Genomic DNA, 20,173 nt, shown 5'->3' on the forward strand with positions numbered 1-20,173 from the left:
CCATTGTCTGTGATTCTCTCTCGTCAGTCAGCCCGCACACCCCACATACACTGTGTATAGGAGTTCCAATCTAAGTGATGGGTGCCTTAGAAGGAATGTCTGATGGTAACTGATGGAAACCTGGAGCCAGACATATTTTTAAGTGTCTTTTTGGCCATCTCATACGACAGCTGCATCAAACCACTAACTGTCAATTACATTATAGACACAGCGACGAACTGCAGTAGAGGTTCCCAAATAACCATCAAAATCACCTGGATTCCTTGTCAAAATACTGATTCCCGGGCCCCACTCCAGACTTCTGAACCAGCTCGCACGGTTGACTTGTGTCTCTAAAGAGACATCATATGGTAGTAACAAGTTGGATGCAAGCCTGAGATGATATCAATATAGTAAAGATAATGGTTTCCTCAATTGCACATCTATTTGAATATGTTCTTAACCTGGATCATTATAAGAATTTCCTAAGGAGCTTTAAAAATTGGCAAATTTCCAAGCCCTGTCTGACTGGCTTAGGTAAAAGCAGTGATGAAGTATTTCTTATTATTAAGGCTTTCCACAAATAGGCCTAGCCATTTATAAAGTGTTTTGTACGAACACTGTCTCACTTGGTTCTCATAGCCTTCCACAATTACAATTCTGCTTTGCGTATGAAAAAACTGAGTATATGTCACAAAAGCTTTCATTATGGGCATGAATTTTATCATTCTTTTGGCCACTGGTATTCATGCTATCTTGTTTCCTTACAGCAGTTTATCATATTGGCTTGGTATTTCTTAGATCCATTGTTCAGTGGCTCTTATATATCTGCAGAAATTACTCCCATGTACTTTAGGATCCTCTATTACTGACTGCAACATTTTTTTAATTTATTTTGAGAGAGAGTGAGTGAGTGGGGGAGGGGGATAGAGAAAGAATCCCAAGGAGGCTCCACACTAACAGTGCAGAGCCTTATCCAGTGCTCAATCCTATGACCCGAGAGATCATGACCTGAGCCAAAATCAAGAGTCAGACACTTAATCGACTGAGTCACCCATCGCCCCTATCGCTGCAACATTTAAAGCTATTAAAAAAAATAATCTTCCTGGAAAGAAAAACTGTGTATTTTAGACTTAGACATAAAAATAAAGGAAGCATTCTAAAATCCCAAGTAGCTTGTTTTGGGGAGGTTTTGTGTATTCCTCATGAAGATATTTCTTTATAATATAACATGTAGCAAACTTAGTTTAGTCAAACACTTATGAAACACCTATTCTTTGCATATTTTCTCATTTGGAAAATATTATGTAGAATAATAATCGTGGTATCCAACATGTACTGAATGCATCGTGTGTGCCTGGCCCTCTGCTGATACTTTCCATGGGCTGTCTCCCTCGGCCTTTGTGATAGCTCTAGGAAGTGAGTACTATTACCATCTTCATTTTACTGATGAGGAATCACAGGGTTGGAGAGGTTCAGTGGATGGCCCAAGGTTGCACAGTTAGAAGTTACAGAGCTCAGGTTTTAAAGCCAGGCATTGTGGTGCCAGAACCCATCCATTTAACCCATCCGTGCTATATGAATCTCATGGAATGTACTCTGTGGAACCATGAGCTTTGTAGAGAAACACATGAACAGTCGGTATTTTAATTTAAAGATTAGAACAGTACCATGGGAGCGCAGAAAATGGTGTCTTTAGTTAAATTATTCTCATTGATCAACAGTTGATTCTTCTTGGGACAGCCTCATTTATCCTCAGCTGTCATTTGTGTCTTTGTAGCCTGGAGACAAAGGGTGGTAGAGGGCAGGAGGCATGTGGGCTCTGGAGGCGTATTGTGGAGTTTAAACAACCCACAGGCTGTTTAAACTACCCAGGCTCCAGTACTGGCTTGCTGTCCACCAGATGTATGACCTTTGGGCATGTTTCTCAGACTGTGCCTCAGTTTTCTCACTGGTAAAAATGTGCTGACTTCATGGAGTTAATTTGAGGATTATGAGGTAATAGAGCTGTGGTACTCAGGACAGTATCTGGAACAAAGGGACCAGTCAGTAAGTGTTAGATCTTGTGATCATATTGCTCTATTTTAAAGGCTTGCTTTGAGAATATTATTATGGGCTTAATTGTGTATGTCTAAATTTATATATTGAAGTCCTAACCACCAGCACACTTCAGAGTTGTGGCTGTATTTATAGATTAGGACATTTGAGAGGTCATTACTAGGATTAAGTGAAGTCATATGGATGGGTCCCACTCCACTAGGATTGATGTCTTTATAAGGAGCAGGAGAGACACCAAGGATACATGCATACAAAAGCCACGTGAGGACACAGCGAGAAGGTAGCTGTCTGCAAGCCAAGGAGTGAGTCCTCAGGAGGAACCAAACCTGCCAACACCTTGGTCTTGGACTTTTAGCCACCAGAGCTGTGAAGAAATAAATTTCTGTCATTTGTGGTATTTTGTTACGGTAGCTCTAACAAACTACTGTATCATAAATGGCAGTCTCAGGAATGTTCTGGATGTTACATTATGACTGGAGTAATGAATTCCAAGATATCTCCTTCCTTCTCATCAATACATCTCATTAATAACTTGACATAGCAGTTGTTTTTCTAAAACTTTTACATCCTTTCTACTGTGGACATGTTCATGGTCCCACAGAAGGGGACGCTGAACAATAAGCCACAGGACAAGAAGCCATGGTTGGGGTGGGAGTCCCATGGAGTTTCCCTTAATTTCTGGGTCGGTTTCCTCCCTACTATATTAAACACTATGCCCTCGGTATTAAGGTAAAGGTTGAAAAGGGGTTTATATAATACCTATGAAGCTCCTTATGCATCAAATACACACACACACACACACACACACACACACACACACACAAACACACAGAAGAAATTGGAATGACTTTTCAGGGATCACAAACTCAATTGCCTAAAGGCAATAAAGTATATTGTCAAGTTGTATCCAGTGTCCATGTGGTGACTTTAATAGTTCTAACTAGGCAGTTCTATCCCCTTACACACACAAGCGGGCCAGCTTTCCAGAAGACCAGAATAGAGATCTGTATGAACTCAAGTTAGTTGGCTTAAGGAGCTATGTGGAAAAAATGTATATGGAATTACTAGTAGCTAGCTTTCTAGTTTTGTTTTGTTAAAAGGTAAATAGTATATTAGATTTGGTTTTCTGATCATAATTACTTGGAGTTGCTGACAAGGATAGTTGGAAATTGGGCTAGGAATCTGGGATAAAATTGTGGAAACTGAGATGTTCTCTGATGTCTATCACCTGTCCATGCACCACCCCCTACCACGATCAGCCCATGAATGTGATTTCAAAACCCACTTAGATTTTCCTCTCTCTCATATCTGTTGCATTAATATATGCCAAAAGAAATTAAAAAAAATTTTAATGTTTATTTATTTTTGACAGAAAGAGACAGAGCATGAGTGGGGGAGGGGCAGAGAGAGAGGGAGACACAGAATCCGAAGCAGGCTCCAGGCTCTGAGCTGTCAGCACAAAGCCAAAAGCAGGGATCAAACCCACAAACCAAGAGATCATGACCTGAGCTAAAGTCGGATGCTCAACTGACTGAGCCACCCAGGCGCCCCAAGAAAATTTTTTAATGGAGAAATTTTTCTTTGAGATCAGTGCTAGGTTTTTAATGATGGCTCCTGTTAACTACAAAGAGTTCAAAGCGTGGAAATAAAAATGTTAATATTAGAGACCCTGCTGCTTTTACCTTTGAAAAACTATCATCTTCCAATTTAAGTGCATCTGAACTTGTAACAGAGAGAGAGCTCTGTTTCTTCACAGACTAATAGTACCTGTACTGTTCAATAGGCTAATGTTATCTTTGATCATAAGTAGATTCAGATTAGTCATCTGTTAATCAAGGTGCTGATTATGGCTCTATTAAACCTTATCTCTTTGATAACCTAATTTTCTTCTAAGCTTTGAAAATGGTAAGAAATCTTACTAACATGGCTTTCAAGATTGAGTTAACCTGTCTGAATTTTGAGAAATTGGACCAGTTTTAACTTTGTTATATTACTTAGCCTTTTCAAGAGAAAAATGTCAGTAAAGGCCAAAAATCATAATGTAACTATGGGAACTTCTATATGCTCATGATCACAGATGAGATGATAGGACTTACCTTTGTGAAATCACAACTTTGTGACATTATATCTCTTCAGATCCAACTTTTATATGCCAATACTGTTGGCTATCAACTCACAGTTTCTGAGAGGCAAGTTAATGAAAATATTCCTGTAATGTGTGTGGCGTTTTCTTTTTTCCAGTCCATCTTTTTCTTTTTATAACAAAAGTTACCTATAAATGTAAATAAGTACTATATCTACCATATTTAAAGTTGGTTATTCATTTTTTTGAGAGGGATAGAGAGTGAGCAGGGGAGGGGGAGAGAGAGAGAGAGAGAGAGAGAGAGAGAGAGAGAAAGACAGAGAATCCCAAGCAGGCTCTACACTATCAACACAGAGCCCTATGTGGGGCTCAAACTCACGAACTATGAGATCATGACCTGAGCTGAAACCAAGAGTCAGATGCTTAACTGACTGAGCCACTCAGGCACCTCTACATTCACCATATTTTAAAAAGTCAGTTCAAAAAGTCCTTGCTTGTTTAATAGGTATTAAATACCTATTGATTAAGGTGGTTGGCTAGACATTCATAACCTTGCAAATAAAGCTCACTGGGTTTGATTTTGTAAGCACAGCCAGGGCTGTATGGTACACACCATTGCACCAGAAGTGTCATGTACATGGCAGAATGTGGGCTTGCCCCTGAATTTTCAGTGATTGCTCCCCTGAGTTTAGTTCCTTAGAAATTATTAATTCATTCTATGCATTGTGCCTACAATTTAATCAAATTAATGCCTCAACTCTGGTTGAATAACATGGATGTCTGAAGTAACTGGGATAAAGGTGAGCTAACAAAATGGTACCTCTATATTATGGATCCTGAAGTTGTAGGCATAAGTATTAACAAATATTAATATATTTTTAATGCTTCAGAATTTAGTGCATCTAACAATAAACAGCCTTACTCATTAATCATCAAATAGTTAAATGCAGCCCTGCTTTTAAACCCAGTGCCCATGACAGGACTTTGAGACACTTCCGTGGTTCAGAGTCTGTGGTGGCTCTTCTTACCAGGAGCTTGGCTCACCTTGAAGAAAACCTGTCTGTAATTCCTCTGTTCACTTACCAGAGTGCCATAGGAAACACTGATGCAGTAATGGTCCTTTGATTCTACAGAAGTTAAATCTTTGAAGAGTTTGAAGGGCTCTCCAAGGTGCTGAAGAGAGACACGAATGAGATCTATCCAGGAGCCCAGTATGTCTGGGAACCTGCCCCTCTCTCCTTGCCTACCCCAACTATCCCAAGACATATATACAAATAATTAAGGAATTGGTGCTACTAAGGACCAATCTGATGTCAAACAATTTGGAAACACATTTAATTAGGTATGGACTGTGATTTCTTTGTATTGAATAACATGGATGTCTGAAACCTTCCGTGATGGTGTACCTGCAGTGTTCTTTCTCTACCTATTTAATTAGATTTTATTAAATAATTCATTAAATAATTAAACTTCATTCTTGGTGGGGAGGTGGCTATCATGAGTAGTGCTTACAGGAGTAAGGGAAGAAAGCAACAGCCTCAAGATACTACTCAGCAAGGGAATAAAGAGATTTTTTGACTGGAGGCAGTAATTCTCAGACCTTTGTAAGGTTTTAAAACCTTGTACACTTTTTGCATGCCTGCTAATTTTTGATTATCTCCATGATGAAACCCAAAATGACCCGGTCTTGTTTTCCAGGACAGCTTGGCAGAAGGGAACTATGGAGACTGCTTCCTTCTCCCTAGCTTTGCAAGAGTGTGACACCCAAGGGAGAGCGTGGGTAGGAGTAGCTTTAATGAGGAAGGAAAAGCAAGCCAATTCCCTTGGCTGTGTGGGAAGAAAGTGAGGCCTGGGCATTGTCTGGGCTGGAGAAACAGCAGCTGCTGACACTGATAAATGATCCAATTGAAAAAATAAATGAAGAACCTCTAACACCAGAGCTTTGTTATTATACCATATGCCTACAGGGTCCTTCGGTAGGTGTGAATCCTTCTTAGATCTTGTCTAAAGAAGAGTATTAGTTGGCAATCAGACAACTTAATTAGAATAGACTCACTTAGGGGCACCTGTGTGGCTCAGTCGGTTAAACGTCCAACTTCAGCTCAGGTCATGATCTCTTGGTTTGTGGGTTTGAGCCCTGCCTCTGGCTCTGTGCTGACAGCTCAGAGCCTGGGGCCTGCTTCAGATTCTGTGTCTCCCTCTCTCTCTGCCCCTTCCTCACTCACGCTCTGTCTCTTTCTCTCTCAAAAATAAAAATTAAAAAAAGAGAGTAGACTCATTTGGCCTCATGTTACCTTAAGACCTGAGGAGAATGTAACCCCAAGTTAGAATAATAGTTTGAGCTTACCTTATAGGGAACGACATAAAGAAATAGAAGGGAAAATGTACTCATGTAGTTGTAGGTTGTGGAATTTTGAATTTGTTTTCTGTGCAATACATAATTCAAGGCTGAATAACTGAAATGGTAATTTTCAGAGGAATATGGAACAAATTTCAGATGCAGTGAAATCTGAGCTTAGCTGTAAGAATTTATTTCTAATTTAAAACATCTTTGTGATTCACATAGGATAACGACATTAAGAAAGTTTTATTATGCAATAGGTTTTGTGCGGAAGAACTTTTCTGTGGCATATTATAGGTGAACAGTTTCTCTCCAGAGCCTTTTACTTTCTGATTCAGGCAGAATTTTAGATGAAATTCGATAGGGTTATTACCAAATGATTTATGAACCTTAATAATCATGGAGGAAAATTAAGAATTTTAATAATTGGCAAAGAAGAGTTATTTAAATAAGCCTTTCAGTTTATCTGCTTAAATTGAACTCATCTGTTTAAGCCATTAGTGTATAATTTGAACTTTCTGCCACTCTTAGATATCTAAAAAAAATTCTTCTGGGACTCTTATTTCATTTTTTAAAAAAATGTTTATTGCTTCGGCTGGGTGAATGCAGTGTATGGAGTGAAGCCTGAATTCTTTCATTCTCTCTCTTGTTCTGAAAGAAGAGGCAATTGTGGGATTAACTTGATGTGCTTTGTTTCTTAAATATTTGGTAAAAGAACACCCTTCCCTGCTACTTTTTTGCTGTTTACAGATATCCTGCATGGCTGTATCGTCTCATAACCAGCAGTTACTGCGCTAGGCTTTGTATTACCTTCCGAGGGGAGAGCATCCTTCTGGGTAGAAATGAGCCCTGCCTTAGCTCAGTGCTTTGCACGCTTGCAGGGAAGGACCCACGGAGCAGAGCTCTAAAGCGGACAGCTGAAAACAGGAGACGTCTTGGAGTTCTGTGTTTAGTCTCTGTAGTTTTTCATCGTACGTCATAACAGGTTGCTTACAACCTGTAACGTTGATTACAAAAGAATGGTTTCTTCTCCATTTGCTCCCCTCCAACCTCAGTAAATTGATGTTCCAGAGATATATTTTAGGTTTATTTCACGGCTCTATGTGCCCTAGACAAACCGCTAAGTACCCCCAAGGTGTACACTTACCATTTTGAAAAAGGGGGCCTTAGGGGATTCAGAGCCTCCTAATTGCACCTTTTAGGGCTGTAGGCTTTAGATTGATCTGGGTCTGGATCCATCCAGGTAAGTCACATGTCTGGTTTTGGGTGTTCTCTCTAAATTATCTGCCCTCTATTAGGACGCATGATTCTGGGCCTCGCTGCTCTCTCATATCCACCTATCTATCACTTGACTAGCACTTGGGCTTCCATTTGCTAAGCCATCCACTTTGTCCTTAACCCTTCCAATTGGATTTACTTTCGGCAATGTTTGTGTAAATGCCTTTAGTGCTTTTCTGCTAACTCTGTTGGCTTTTTCTTTTTCTGTTAGATTTCAGCCTTCTCCATCTTTCAGCATTTCCGCTATTGATGGTGAACCATTTTTCTCAGGCCATTTAGGGCAGGTGATGCTGTGCTCGTAGTACCTCGGTGGCTTCCAGCAACAGAGCTTTATTTCTCGCTCATGAAAATATGAATGGCAGTCGTGCTTCAAGTTCTCTTCCCTCTATGATCCAGTCTGGAGAAGCAACACCTATCTGGAATGTTACAGGCCTCGGGGTAGAGGGGAAAGAAACGGTAGGACTGTGTGATGACTCTGACACCTGCTCAGGAGTAGGATGTGCCACTTGTGCTCCCATCGAATTGGCCATGTCCCGCAGCCAAGGCCAGTGTTGATGGGCTGGAAGTGTAATCTTCCCCCAAATCAGGTCTGGTAAAGAGGTGTAAATTCGACAGTAATACAGTCTCCCACAGCCTTATCTTTTCAGTTTATATACTCAGAATCTGACACAGTGCTTGTCATATAATAGATATCAATGTGGGAAAGACCTACTTCTTTCTTCCCCAAATTCTTTTTGTGGTGGTGTTAGAGATGTTGGCCTATCTGCACCCGTTTCTTCCCTGGATCCCCTTCATCCTCTACATTTATGCACGTGTTGACCATCAATATTTTCTATTCATTCTCCTCACCCATTCCCCATAGTTTTCCACTCTGTACTTTGATGTTTTGGAAATCCAGAAAGGTGTTTTGTTTTGTTTTGATCTAGCTTATGGCAGTTCGCCTTCATAGGATGTTTCTGAATGGTTCAACAGGAGAAGGGAAACTTAAGAGTTTTCATTTTAAACCATATTGAGACACCATGCATACTATACCATATAGGAGAATGTTCTCATCCAGAAGCCCTTTTCAGATAGCCATAGTCTTAAACATTCCTTTCCACGGTTGCTTTGTATTAATTACTATCTATCTTTAAACGTGATGGGCATTTTGTCTACTTTGTACTCCCAAATATTTTGAATGGTTACTGCAGAGCTAAAGGTAACCTGCTACGGAATGCAATTTTTATTTCAATACTTCGGTTCCTCCACTAGACTGCAATCATTGAAGGAAGTAGGGTTTTTTCCCCTTTGTACTTCCTCCCCTCCCCGCATTTTTTTTTTTTTTTTTTTTTGCTATACGCTAACCAACACATGCTTGCTGAATTGAATGTGGTTATGATAGTTGCTGTATTTTTAACTATCAAGTTAGACTTAAACTATAGTTGCTGTTTTATTAATTATCAAGGTGAAGTCATTCTGTGTGCTAGCTCTCCGCAAGTTTGTTAAGTGGTTGTGTGGCTAAAATGCACATTTTAAAACTATTTTCAGTTGCAGGGACCTAGTAGCTACCCTTTCTGAGCCCACTGGATTTAGTTGCTACTGCCCGCGAGAGCAGCTGTTTGTCTGAGGGCTTTCTCCTGTATCCCCCCCCACAAGGAACAGCCCTCAACCAATGACGGACAGGAGTTGATGGCTGAATGTCCCACTTCCCTTGCTCCCCAGTTAGGATATCTAAAGGGTGTTTGATACTTTCTCCCAGAGCTCCCGCTGGCACTGAGGCTGGGCTGCCTACTGGGGCAACTGCTTGATCATGCACGCTGTGTTGGCTCTCCTCCTTCCTTGCCTCATTTCTCCAGTCCTTGCAGTGTAATCTTAGTCTCAGAGTTGCTAAGCCTTATCCAAACCAAAACAAAGATTTCTATGTCAAAATTTATTATTTCAGAGTTTCTCTATTTTGGTGATGTCCAATAATAATATAATGCAATCCACATACGTAATTTACAATTTTCTAGTGGCCACATCTTAAAAGTGAAAAGAAATCATGAAATTAATTTTAATAATACAGTTTATCGGGACACCTGGTTGGCTCCATTGTTTGAACATCCCACTCTTGGTTTCAGCTCAGGACATGATCCTGGAGAAGTAGAATCGAGCTCTGTGTTGCTTATGATTCTCTCTCTCTCTCCCCTGCCCTTCTCCCCTGTTCATGCTCTCTCTCTCAAAACAAAAACAGTAATGCAGTTTATTTAACTCAGTATATCCAAAATATTATGAGTTTAACATGTAATTGGCATAAAACATATCAATTTGATTTTTTTGAAAGAAGTCTCTGAAATCTGGTATTTTACACTTTACGGTACATTTCTCTTTGGACCAGCCACGTTGCAAGTGGTCAGCCTCATGTGGCTAATAGCTACCATATTGAACAGTGGTGACCGGTCTCCTACTGTCGTATTCCATGCGTCAAAATTTATGGACTTGCTAGTTCTTGAGTATATGGGAGGCCGTCTGGTGGGTATAGTTTCCATTCTCAGCAAAATGTCACTTGCCTTTTCCTTTACTTTTAAGCTGAATAAAATCTCTATAAATATCAACACTGACAGGCACCTTCTTTATCTGTGTGTGTACATATTTATGCTCTTTCAAGAATGAGCCTCTGGTAATAATAAGCTCTGGGACTTACTGCCTCTCGCATGTTTCCATGCAAAATATAGACAAGATGCTTAGCATCTCTGTGTTTGTGTGTTTTTCAGGCAGAGGGTACCAGGCTTCAGCGAGAACTCCGAGGATATTTAGCAGCTATCAAAGGTAAATGTGCGTGGGTTGTTTACTGCATGTCCCCAAGCCCAGATTGTTCATCACGAGTGGCAGGATTCAGCGTTAATTACAAAGCCAGTTGGCTTTCTGGCAAGATGGGTACTTGAGCACAGGTGTTCATTCCACCCACTCCCCAAATCCCATTGAAATGATAATCAGAATATACAAGAAAAAAAGATGTCTACTGTGATGCTGGAAAGGAGGAAAAAGTGCCTCCCACACCAGAGATTTCTAGGAAGTGTCGAGAGATCGAGTGAGCTTGAGACCTTGTTTAAGAAAAGCTGCAGCTGGTTTACAGTCCAAGGGAGAGCATGTCCCAAGAGGAGCACACTCACAGACTCACACCCAAGGCCTCCAGCTGGAAGGGGCAAGGAGTCGTGGCAGAGGCAGATGCAGGGCTATCAGAAATCAAGGCCCTGGACCACCTGTGACTTGTGGGGACCTTCTGCACTTGCAGCCCTGTCACTGTGCGGAGACAGAGAGGCCGTGACATTGGTTTCTGGCCTCAGCCATGCAAGGCAAAAGAATGAGGTGGGTGGGGTGAGAAGAGGGCGGCAGGGAGGTATGCTCTGTCCCTGCCTGCTCTTCGTTGCCCAGCTGCCTGCACTGAGTCGGGTCAGGTGTACCTGTGGATGTGATGGCTCACAGGGCAGACTTCGAGAGTAGTGGGGGAGAATGGATCTCTGCCAGGGGTCTTGGATAAACTTGCCAAACTCTCAGAAGAAAGTAAGATTCTCAGCCTCGCACTCTACTCTGTCCTTCTCACTTACAGATCTAGTAAAGAGTTAAATATGTATACAAGGAGATGTTCTAAAGGACTGGAATAAAATACCATGGACTTAATAGCCCCTAGTCTTGGGTGACAAGGTCTTTACAAAGGGTAACCCAAAAGAGATAACCATAAGATCGAGAGATTTGACCTCAAGAATATGTCAGACTTCCATACATACTTAAATAATTATTTCGACAACATATTTGGTGAAAGTGAACCAAGATATTAAGAGCTCAGGAGGTAAACTAAATGAATATCAGTTGATTAAAAGAAAAAAAAATAGGTAGAACATATGAAGAGAAAATTAGCCAGAGAAGAACTGGTCGGTGGGTAGTAAGTGTGAAAAATGCTTATCCTCATAGATGGATAATCAAAGAATATTTAAATGATATCAGAAGGAAGATGTGGCCATTTTCCCTCCACATGTTCAAAGACATTGAAATAAAAAAAGAGACCATGATATGTAGCATCGGAAAAGCTGTGGGGAGCAGACCCCTCTTGTACGCTGCTGATAGGACAGCTTTCCTGGGAGGGCAGTTTGGCAAAAGCCTCTACGTGTGTCTTTTGGGGAAGGGGGTGTGTGTACCTTTTGACATACTGGTTCCAGTTGCAAGGATTTATTCTAACAGTTTCATTGTGGATGTGTGAAATTGATTATAAAGATAGCGGTAAGTAATGATAATATTAACAATCTTAATTAAAAATTAGTCATAATAATAAATTAGTGAAATTGATTTTTTTTGTAAAGTTTATGTACTTATTTGGAGAGAGGGAATGGGGGAGGGACAGAGAGAGACAGAAAGAGAGAATCCCAAGCAGGCTCTGTGCTGTTAGCGAAGCAAGATGGGTACTTGCTGTCTCACAACCTGAGCCAGACAGATCAAGAGTTGGACACTTAACCGGCCGAGCCACCCAGGCACCCCATGAAATTGATTTTTAAAACTAAAATGTATTTAAGCTTTTATAGGGTGGGCATATAATTTTAATTCTCATGATAGCTCTGAGGCAGGTACTTGTATTGCCTTTGGGTTACAGGTAAGAAAAGGGAGGAACAGAGAGGTTAAATAGCTTGTCCAAGGTCATGAACTAGTAACCAACAGGGCCAAGATACATTCTCTGGTCCACATGTCTCCTAAAGCATTGCTTTTTTTTTTAATTGAAGTATAATTAACATACAGTGTTATATTAGTTCCAGGTGTACAATATAGTGATTCAACAATGCTGTATATTTCTCAATTTTCATCATGATAAATGTACTCTATTTTTTTAATGTTTATTTTTGAGAGAGAGAGAGAGACAGAGTGTGAGTAAGGGAGGGGCAGAAAGAGGAGAGACAGAATCTGAACAGGCTCTGGGCTCTGTGCTGACAGCTCAGAGCCCGACACGGGGCTTGAACTCATGGACCGCAAGGTCATGACCTGAGCCCAATTCGAACGCCTAACGACTGAGCCACCCAGGTGCCCCACGATAAGTGTACTCTCAATCCCCTTCACCTATTTCCCCCATCCTCCCATCTACCTCCCCTCTGGTAATGACCAGTTTGTTCTCTATAGTTAAGAGTCTGTTTTTTGGTCTCTTTTTTTTCTTTTGTTTGTTCATTTGGTTTCTTCAGTTCCACATATAAGTGAAATCATATGGTATTTGGCTTTCTCTCACTGTCTTATTTCACTTAATACCCTCTAGGTACATCCATGTTGTAGCCTTGCTTTTTTTTACCCACTGTCTTATCCACGCTCTGGGCTATATGACTGTTAGTAGGGCATTGGTTTCACAAATTAGAGTTCATCTTTCCAGTGGGATAATGGTAACTTACTATACTGTTACTATGGAATGAGCACTTCCGCGTGCCAGGCTGTGTGCTAAGCATGGGCATATTACCTCTTTGTAACCAGCCGACACAGCTATATGATAAATGATAGCCTAAGGCTCTGAGAACTTTCACAAATCCATAGAGCTCATAGTTAACTGTTCAAAAAAAAATTAACCCTAGGTGTTTATAACAATTCGACCAGAAACTAAAAGGCACTCTAGGTATTTCTTTTACTGTTGGACACAAGCTGTCATGGATTATTTCAAGCACAGGATTTTCTTTATGTTGGATGATTTTTTTTTTCATGTGGATAAATGTGTTAAATGAATGAGTGAATTCAGTCTCCTTCCCAAAGTCTATATATTTTGGTCAGTTTTGCTTCCCGAATAGGAAGATCACTGCTTTAAGCATTTAAGACGCGAGGAATTCTTTTCCTTAACGTCATCTAGGAGACTCCACTGAGTGAAGAGTCAGCTCCAGAGAGACGTTGGTGCAGCATCAAAGCACCCTTTCAGTGTTGCAGACTGTGTCCTTCCACTTCTGATGGTTGCATCCCCATATGGAGGAGAGAGGACCTTACAGCAGCTTTTCCCCAGCACATTTTGTTAACAAATGATACTCAGTAAAAGAGACCTATGTTTACATTACTTTGGTCAAGGCTGGTTGGAATGAATTTTCAAACAGGCTCTTACAGAGTGTATTACTACAGGGCCCTTAATATGTTCATATTATCTCCAGAAGGTCTGTGGGGTGAGCAGCATTTTACCAGGTATTCGGCTGTGGAATGTTTTTCTCAAAGTCTTAGAATTAATGTTGCTTGGAGCACATTTTGGGGTTTGGGAACACACAGAAAGACAAGGGGTAGGCATCAAATGGGTCATAATTTGGGTTTTCAAAGGGCTTTCATGGCCAATTCTCCTGGCTTTCACAAAAAAGAACACCGGCTAACTAATTGTACTGTAATGCAAGCAGCATTACCGAGAAGGGAGATCTGGCCCTGGAGAGTGATGGCCCCTGCGTCTGGTCTCAGGGACATTGGTGGGAACATCACCAGGTTCTCAGCTGCCTTGGGTTCCTTGTCCATAAGGTGCTCCAGTTTCTCTCAGAAACCCTCCACATCTCTCCCACGAGGACTCTGGGAAATTGGGTTACTCTTCATTTTATCACTGATCTTTGGGTGCTATTCTTCTCTGTAGGTTGGTACTATTTTTGCTGATGTTTGGGTTTGCAAAGTAAATCTGGTGTTCTTGTTCATTTTAGCAGCGCACATCACATTGAGCCCTGTTTATGGACTCAATGCTGTTCTAGGAGTGGAGATGCAGAGATGACAAGACACGGTACCTATTTTCATGGAGCTGGCAGCAGAGACGGGAAGAAAGTTAAATAAACAAAAGGGCCAAATGTACATAGTAATACATACTTTAACAGAAGCGCATGCATCACAACAGGACAGACTCCTACCTGAGGGACAGGAGACCAGGTCAAGAACCTAGACGTAAATGGACCCAGGAAGGGAGTATAAGTAGTCATCAAGTGATAAGATATACTGGAGACTAAGGTTGATGTTGGAAGGACTTCCAGGTAGAAGAAACATGTACAGAGGCCAGGGAGGCAGAAAGAAGCATGGGCTCTTTAGGGAACAAACGGATCATTGAGGGGTAAGCAAGAACCTGAGAGGGATGAGACATGGAATGGTAGGCAGTCGTTCGTAGAGACAAGTGATTATGCATCATATCATATTGGGGTTTTATTCTCTCCGCAGGGAAGAGAGTCATTACATTATTGTAGACAAGGGAATGAATCATGTGATCAGAATAGCATTTTAGAAAAATAGTTATTGTGGTTTTGTGGGATTCAAGCTCGAGGGGATAAAGCTGCAAGGAGACTTCTTAGAAGTCTAGTCCGGTATTTAATAATGATGATGATGATAGCTAACATTTATTGAGCGTTTCTGTGCTAGGCACTGAGGTAAGTTTTTACTAAGCCTCATTTCATAGAATTTTTACTGTGGCTTATGGCATGTATTTAAAAATAACGTACACTTTGGAAAACTGAGGTCTAGGATGGTTAGGTAATTTGCCTGAGATCACACAGACCACGTGTGTTGGAACCAAGATTTTAACAAAGGCTGATTGATTGTGAATAATAGTTTTAATTATCATGCCATAATGCCTTCAAAATTATTTTTCATAAAGATGGCTGACGTTTGAGTGTTCTCTCTGGCTAAGTACTTTGCTCAGCTGTTCCCATGGATTCTTTCATCTGCACCAAATGATCGATGATGGGTGTCCAGTCCAGTCTAGGGCAGTGAGAGGGGGCATGGAAGCAAAGGGCTTCATTTGAGAATCAGGCCGAATTGATGTGCCTTGGTGATGCACTCACTCTGGGAGGATGAATCTGGGATGACTCCCAGTTTTGTAACTGGGACCATGGGGTGACATCCACGAGGACTGGGAAAAGGAGTAGGAACAGGTTTTGACAGGAAGTTCAGAGTTGGTTTTGGGCATGTGAAGCGTGAAGTATCAGCACATCCAGGAGGAGATGTCCAGTAGGGATTTGGAATTGGGAGTCACCGCTCTGTGGGTGGCAGTGGAGGCCAGACGCAGGGGCGATGAACACACCAGATCTTCCTCTAAATGGAGCATGGCCCAGCTGGTGTCATCAATATTTTTAGTTGTACGTGGCTTATCATGTGTAAGCATGACCCAGTGGTGGAGTTGACTGTCCTTGAGCTATCTCACAATCTGCCTTCCCCCCTCCACCCCTGACTCCTGCTCCTATATTTGCACTCCTTCTTAAGTCTCTGGAAGAAAGGCTTCCTCTCCTGTTTTCCTCAGAGCCAACTGCTGACTTCCTAAACAGCTCCCTTCTAAATAATAGGCCAAGCTGCCAGATACAATATTTTAGATACTCCTGTGATGGTTTATAGCTGCTGCTGGTTATTGTCATAATGTATTTTAACTGATGGCATTTTTAACTAGAACATACACCCTCAGGCTGTACAAGGAGGACTCTTGTAGCAGTGTAATCTCTGCATCCAGTCTTAGAGGGTGAAAATAGATGCTCACAAATTTGGTGGCAAAGGGAAAGAGAGAGGATGTTGCAGTAAATGCCTTGGAGAAAGTCCAAAATTTTAAAGCGAGGGAAGTGGTTCCTACCCAATAGTGGAATAATAATTCTGTGTATGATGTTGGGCGCCCATCTTGCACTTTTGGAGATCACTAATATTTTAAGAAAATACTGGATATAGATATTATTAAATGCCAGAGGTAGCATTTAGCATCTACTTTGCTTTGATGTCGCCAAGCTACTTTGAAGGGGACTTGGGTTTTAGCTTTTTAATTTTTCTCTTATGCTCTGTCAGCAGAGTAGGTTCTAAATCCCTAAAATCTCTGCCATTCTTCATGGCATTCCTTATGTATCCATCTAAGTACTTCCCATGGAGTGTTCTAGAAATAATTTCTATGTCAAAATGGATTCTTTCCAAATTCTCCATCACTACTTATCCACACAGCAATTAGCAGTTATTTTTGGCTGCTAGGAGACATATTTACTGCAACATTGTGCTTTTAGCCTCAATGAGTAAGGTCTTATATAATTTTATTTTAAGCTTACATTCACAGTTTTATTTTTCACCACAAAGGTTATTTGACCTGCAACCCCATCATTTCTTTTTCTTCCCCTTGAAACTTTGACACCCCATCTACACAGCTGTTTATAATTTCCATCAGACCTAAGACAAAGATTTAAGAGAAAACTTCAGAGAAGGCTTTTGGCATCTGAATTATAGAATGGTATCAACTAGTCACTAATTTTTGAGGGGTACACTTAAAAAAATTTTTTTTACATTTATTCACCTTTGAGAGACAGGGAGAGAGAGTGCAAGTGGGGAAGGGGCAGAGAGAGAGGGAGACACAGAATCCAAAGCAGGCTCTAAGCTCTGAGCTGTCAGCACAGAGCCCGGCACAGGGATCAAACCCACGAACTGTGAGATCATGACCTGAGCCGAAGTCAGACACTTAACCCGACTGAGCCACCCAGGCGCCCCGAGGGGTTCATTTCTTAATAGAGGCTTACTTTTACTTGGGGAGGGGTGAATGTGGACGCTGGAGATACTGTCACTCGTCAGCAGCAGCCACATGAACAAGAAGGAACATTCTCCTTGGCTTGCACTCGGAGTGCGCTAGGGGACACGTGCAGGTGTTTACATTATTTTTTGGCTGTCGCTCCACCTACATAACTTCATGGTGTCACCTCTGGGGTTTCATCTTTTGGTCGCCAAGTTGTTTCAGCTGGTGTAGGCTGTATGGTGTGTTGTAAAGGGCAATCCTTTAGTGTGCTCGGTGACGTACCTTGTGGAGACAGGGTTGTAGGCTTTCATACTTCATGTTGCCCTCAAACCTTCAAACTTGTCACTTGCAAAGACCAAATCTGTTACCTGCAGCTTATCTGGGGAAGGCGGGTAGGGGGCGGTTCTATAACCTAGAGAGAAAACATACTGTGAAATACCATGTTGACTTTTGCACATACTCTTCAAGGATACACTTCTGTCACTTCGGACATCTTTTATTTTGTCCTTTTCTCGTGGTTCAACCCGGAATCAGCTCCCTTAAATCCAACAAGCATGTAGTTGAGTCTAGATTGTTGCAGCTTTCAGTCTCATAGAAAACTTTCCATCATGGAGTCATTGGCATTAAGTTTATGGGATGCTTTTCATTTCTTTTTTTTTTTATAAAAATTTTTTAATGTTTATTTATTTTGGGAAGAGAGAGAGAGAGAGAGAGAGACAGAGCACAAGTGGGGGAGGAGCAGAGGGAGAGGGAGGCGCAGAATTAGAAGCAGGCTCCAGGATCCAAGCTGTCAGCACAGAGCCCAGTGCGGGGCTCGAACTCATGAACTGCAATATCATGACCTGAGCCGAAGTCAGAGGCTTAACTGACTGAGCCACCTAGGCACCCCAAGGGATGCTTTTCATTTCTAATGATTGCACTCTGACTTTCCTCTTTTCTCCTCTTAGCCAGCTCTTTTTCATATCCCCTAGTGACAAAGGCCAAGACGCCAGCCAGGACAGGTCTCAGCTTCCAGCTGGTAGGGAGGGCTTGTTGCCACAGGGGACACCTACAGTCAAATGAACACACTTTGGACTGTTCTGGGCCCTGCGCTGTCTCTACACAGTCCACACTGTGCCCTCCCTGTTTGGAAGGAGGAGCAGATCGGAGAGTGGAACAGACTTGGTGATACTTTATATCACTTTATATCTTTCCTATTATTTAACAGCCATATTTATGCAACACACCAAAGCCATGTCTAATGAACATTGTGACCCGTAGACTTAAGAACTCCAAGCTTTCTGAGCGTTCTGGTTTAAAACTGTATATGTAGCTTCTAGTAACATTAGAAAAACTTTTCTTTTTTTCTTTTGAAAATGTTTAGGCCACTTCAACCACTTTCAGCTGGGAGGCCCTAGAATCCTGTTAATTTTGCTTCAACCTGCTTCTATAGATGGTCTTTATTTCTTATATTTAAAGCCATTTAGGATTAATTTTAATTTTGGAACTCTGTAGTTTTATGGGCCAGTATTCTGGGTGTCCTGTGTATTTATGGTTCTGTGCCACTTCGTAAGTGACCGCACATGTGATAGAACACGTTACTCTTGTTGTTTTCAACACCTTGTTGATTTTTTTCAAGGCTCTGTATCTGTCATTACCATGTAAATAATGGGAAACGCACAATGTAATCGGGTAAGTAGGAGACCCTCCCGGGAAGTTGTGAATACAGTCGAAAGTAACAGTCATGACTTCACAGTTTTTCCTTAAAAGATTAGTGGATAGTCAAAGTATTCTTCTCTTAGAAAAGTAGGGGAGGGGTACTGGGGTGGCCCAGTTTGTTGAGCATCCGACTCTTGCTTTTGGCTCAGGTCATGATCTCAGGGTTCGTGGGCTCAAGCCCCACGTCAGGCTGTCTGCTGACGGCACAGATCCTGCTTGGGATTCTCTCTCTCTCTCCCCCTCTCTCTCCCCTGCTCTCTCTCTCTCTTTCTCTCTCTCAAGATAAATAAATATTAAAAAAAAATAAAAGTAGGCGAAAGAGGAATAGGCACCTCACCAATTTATATCCAACAAGAGTTGTTTTCTCTCCAACACCAGCCATGCAAGAAGCCTCCATGAAGCTCACCGAGTCGCTGCACGAAGTCTATGAGCCTGATTGGTATGGGCGGGAAGATGTGAAGATGGTGGGCGAGGTAAGAGCCAGGATCATGCACCACAGGAGGCCTGGGGGGTCTCTGCCAGGCTGCCGCCAAGTCCCGCTCACTTACTCTATCCCTTGACCCCCGTCTTACCACTTCACAGCCTTAATCGTGAAGGGGGGCGGGGAGTGCCATGTAGCCAGAAGACGCTGTATAGTTCTGGCATCAAGAGCATGCCAAATACACGGTGATTAGTGAACTATTATAAACCAAAATAAGAATAGTGTTTTTCTGTCTACACATCTTAGCTCATTGCAGCAGAACTGGCTCATGGCATGACTCTCTGTACTGACTTCACCCCTGCAACCTTGCTTTTCCCATCCCTTCTGGAAAACAGGATCAGGAGGTGCAAAAAGCATCTATTTCACTTAAGTGCCACTGGTCCACTCGCTGGTCTGCAGATCCAAAGGACCGATGCGGACAGCCTGTTAATAGCAATGTAACTTCCAGAAGCCTTTGTCCCTAGACATGTCTGAACACCCGAAATCCAATTTCTAACCGAGGGCCATCTGGCTGGCGGGAAGTGATAAAGCGGGTATTTTCTGCTTTGGGGAAGGAGAATGGGGTGGAGACCAAGAATGATCTGTATGATAGTTGATGCATTCTTTAATCTTCTGAGGCGTTAGCTTCCTCATCTGTGAAGTGAGACTAAGAATCATACCCACAAATAACACGTTTAAAGTCTGCGTATTCGTGTCATCGACATGATGCTCGATACACGTGATTCTTACTGGTAATAGCAAGCCACCTGTCGGGAGTTCTCTCATGTCCAAGTTCTTTGTTAAAGAACAGTGTTTGTCATACCCACC

At 41.8% G+C, this 20,173-nt stretch overlaps 1 protein-coding gene across 2 annotated transcripts in view; it reads left to right on the forward strand.

Annotated features, from left to right (window-relative positions):
• Window positions 1-20,173, forward strand: part of AMPH (amphiphysin) — a 248,068-nt gene that overhangs the window by 126,476 nt on the left and 101,419 nt on the right. For both annotated transcript variants that reach the window (XM_049642759.1, XM_049642761.1), the window contains exons 3-4: window positions 10,472-10,526; window positions 19,264-19,358. In XM_049642759.1, coding sequence (XP_049498716.1) covers window positions 10,472-10,526; window positions 19,264-19,358 — 150 coding nt within the window. The remainder of the gene's footprint in view (window positions 1-10,471; window positions 10,527-19,263; window positions 19,359-20,173) is intronic.

The sequence above is a fragment of the Panthera uncia genome, chromosome A2 (genome assembly GCF_023721935.1).
Source record: "Panthera uncia isolate 11264 chromosome A2, Puncia_PCG_1.0, whole genome shotgun sequence".
In the NCBI taxonomy this organism is placed as follows: domain Eukaryota; kingdom Metazoa; phylum Chordata; class Mammalia; order Carnivora; family Felidae; genus Panthera; species Panthera uncia.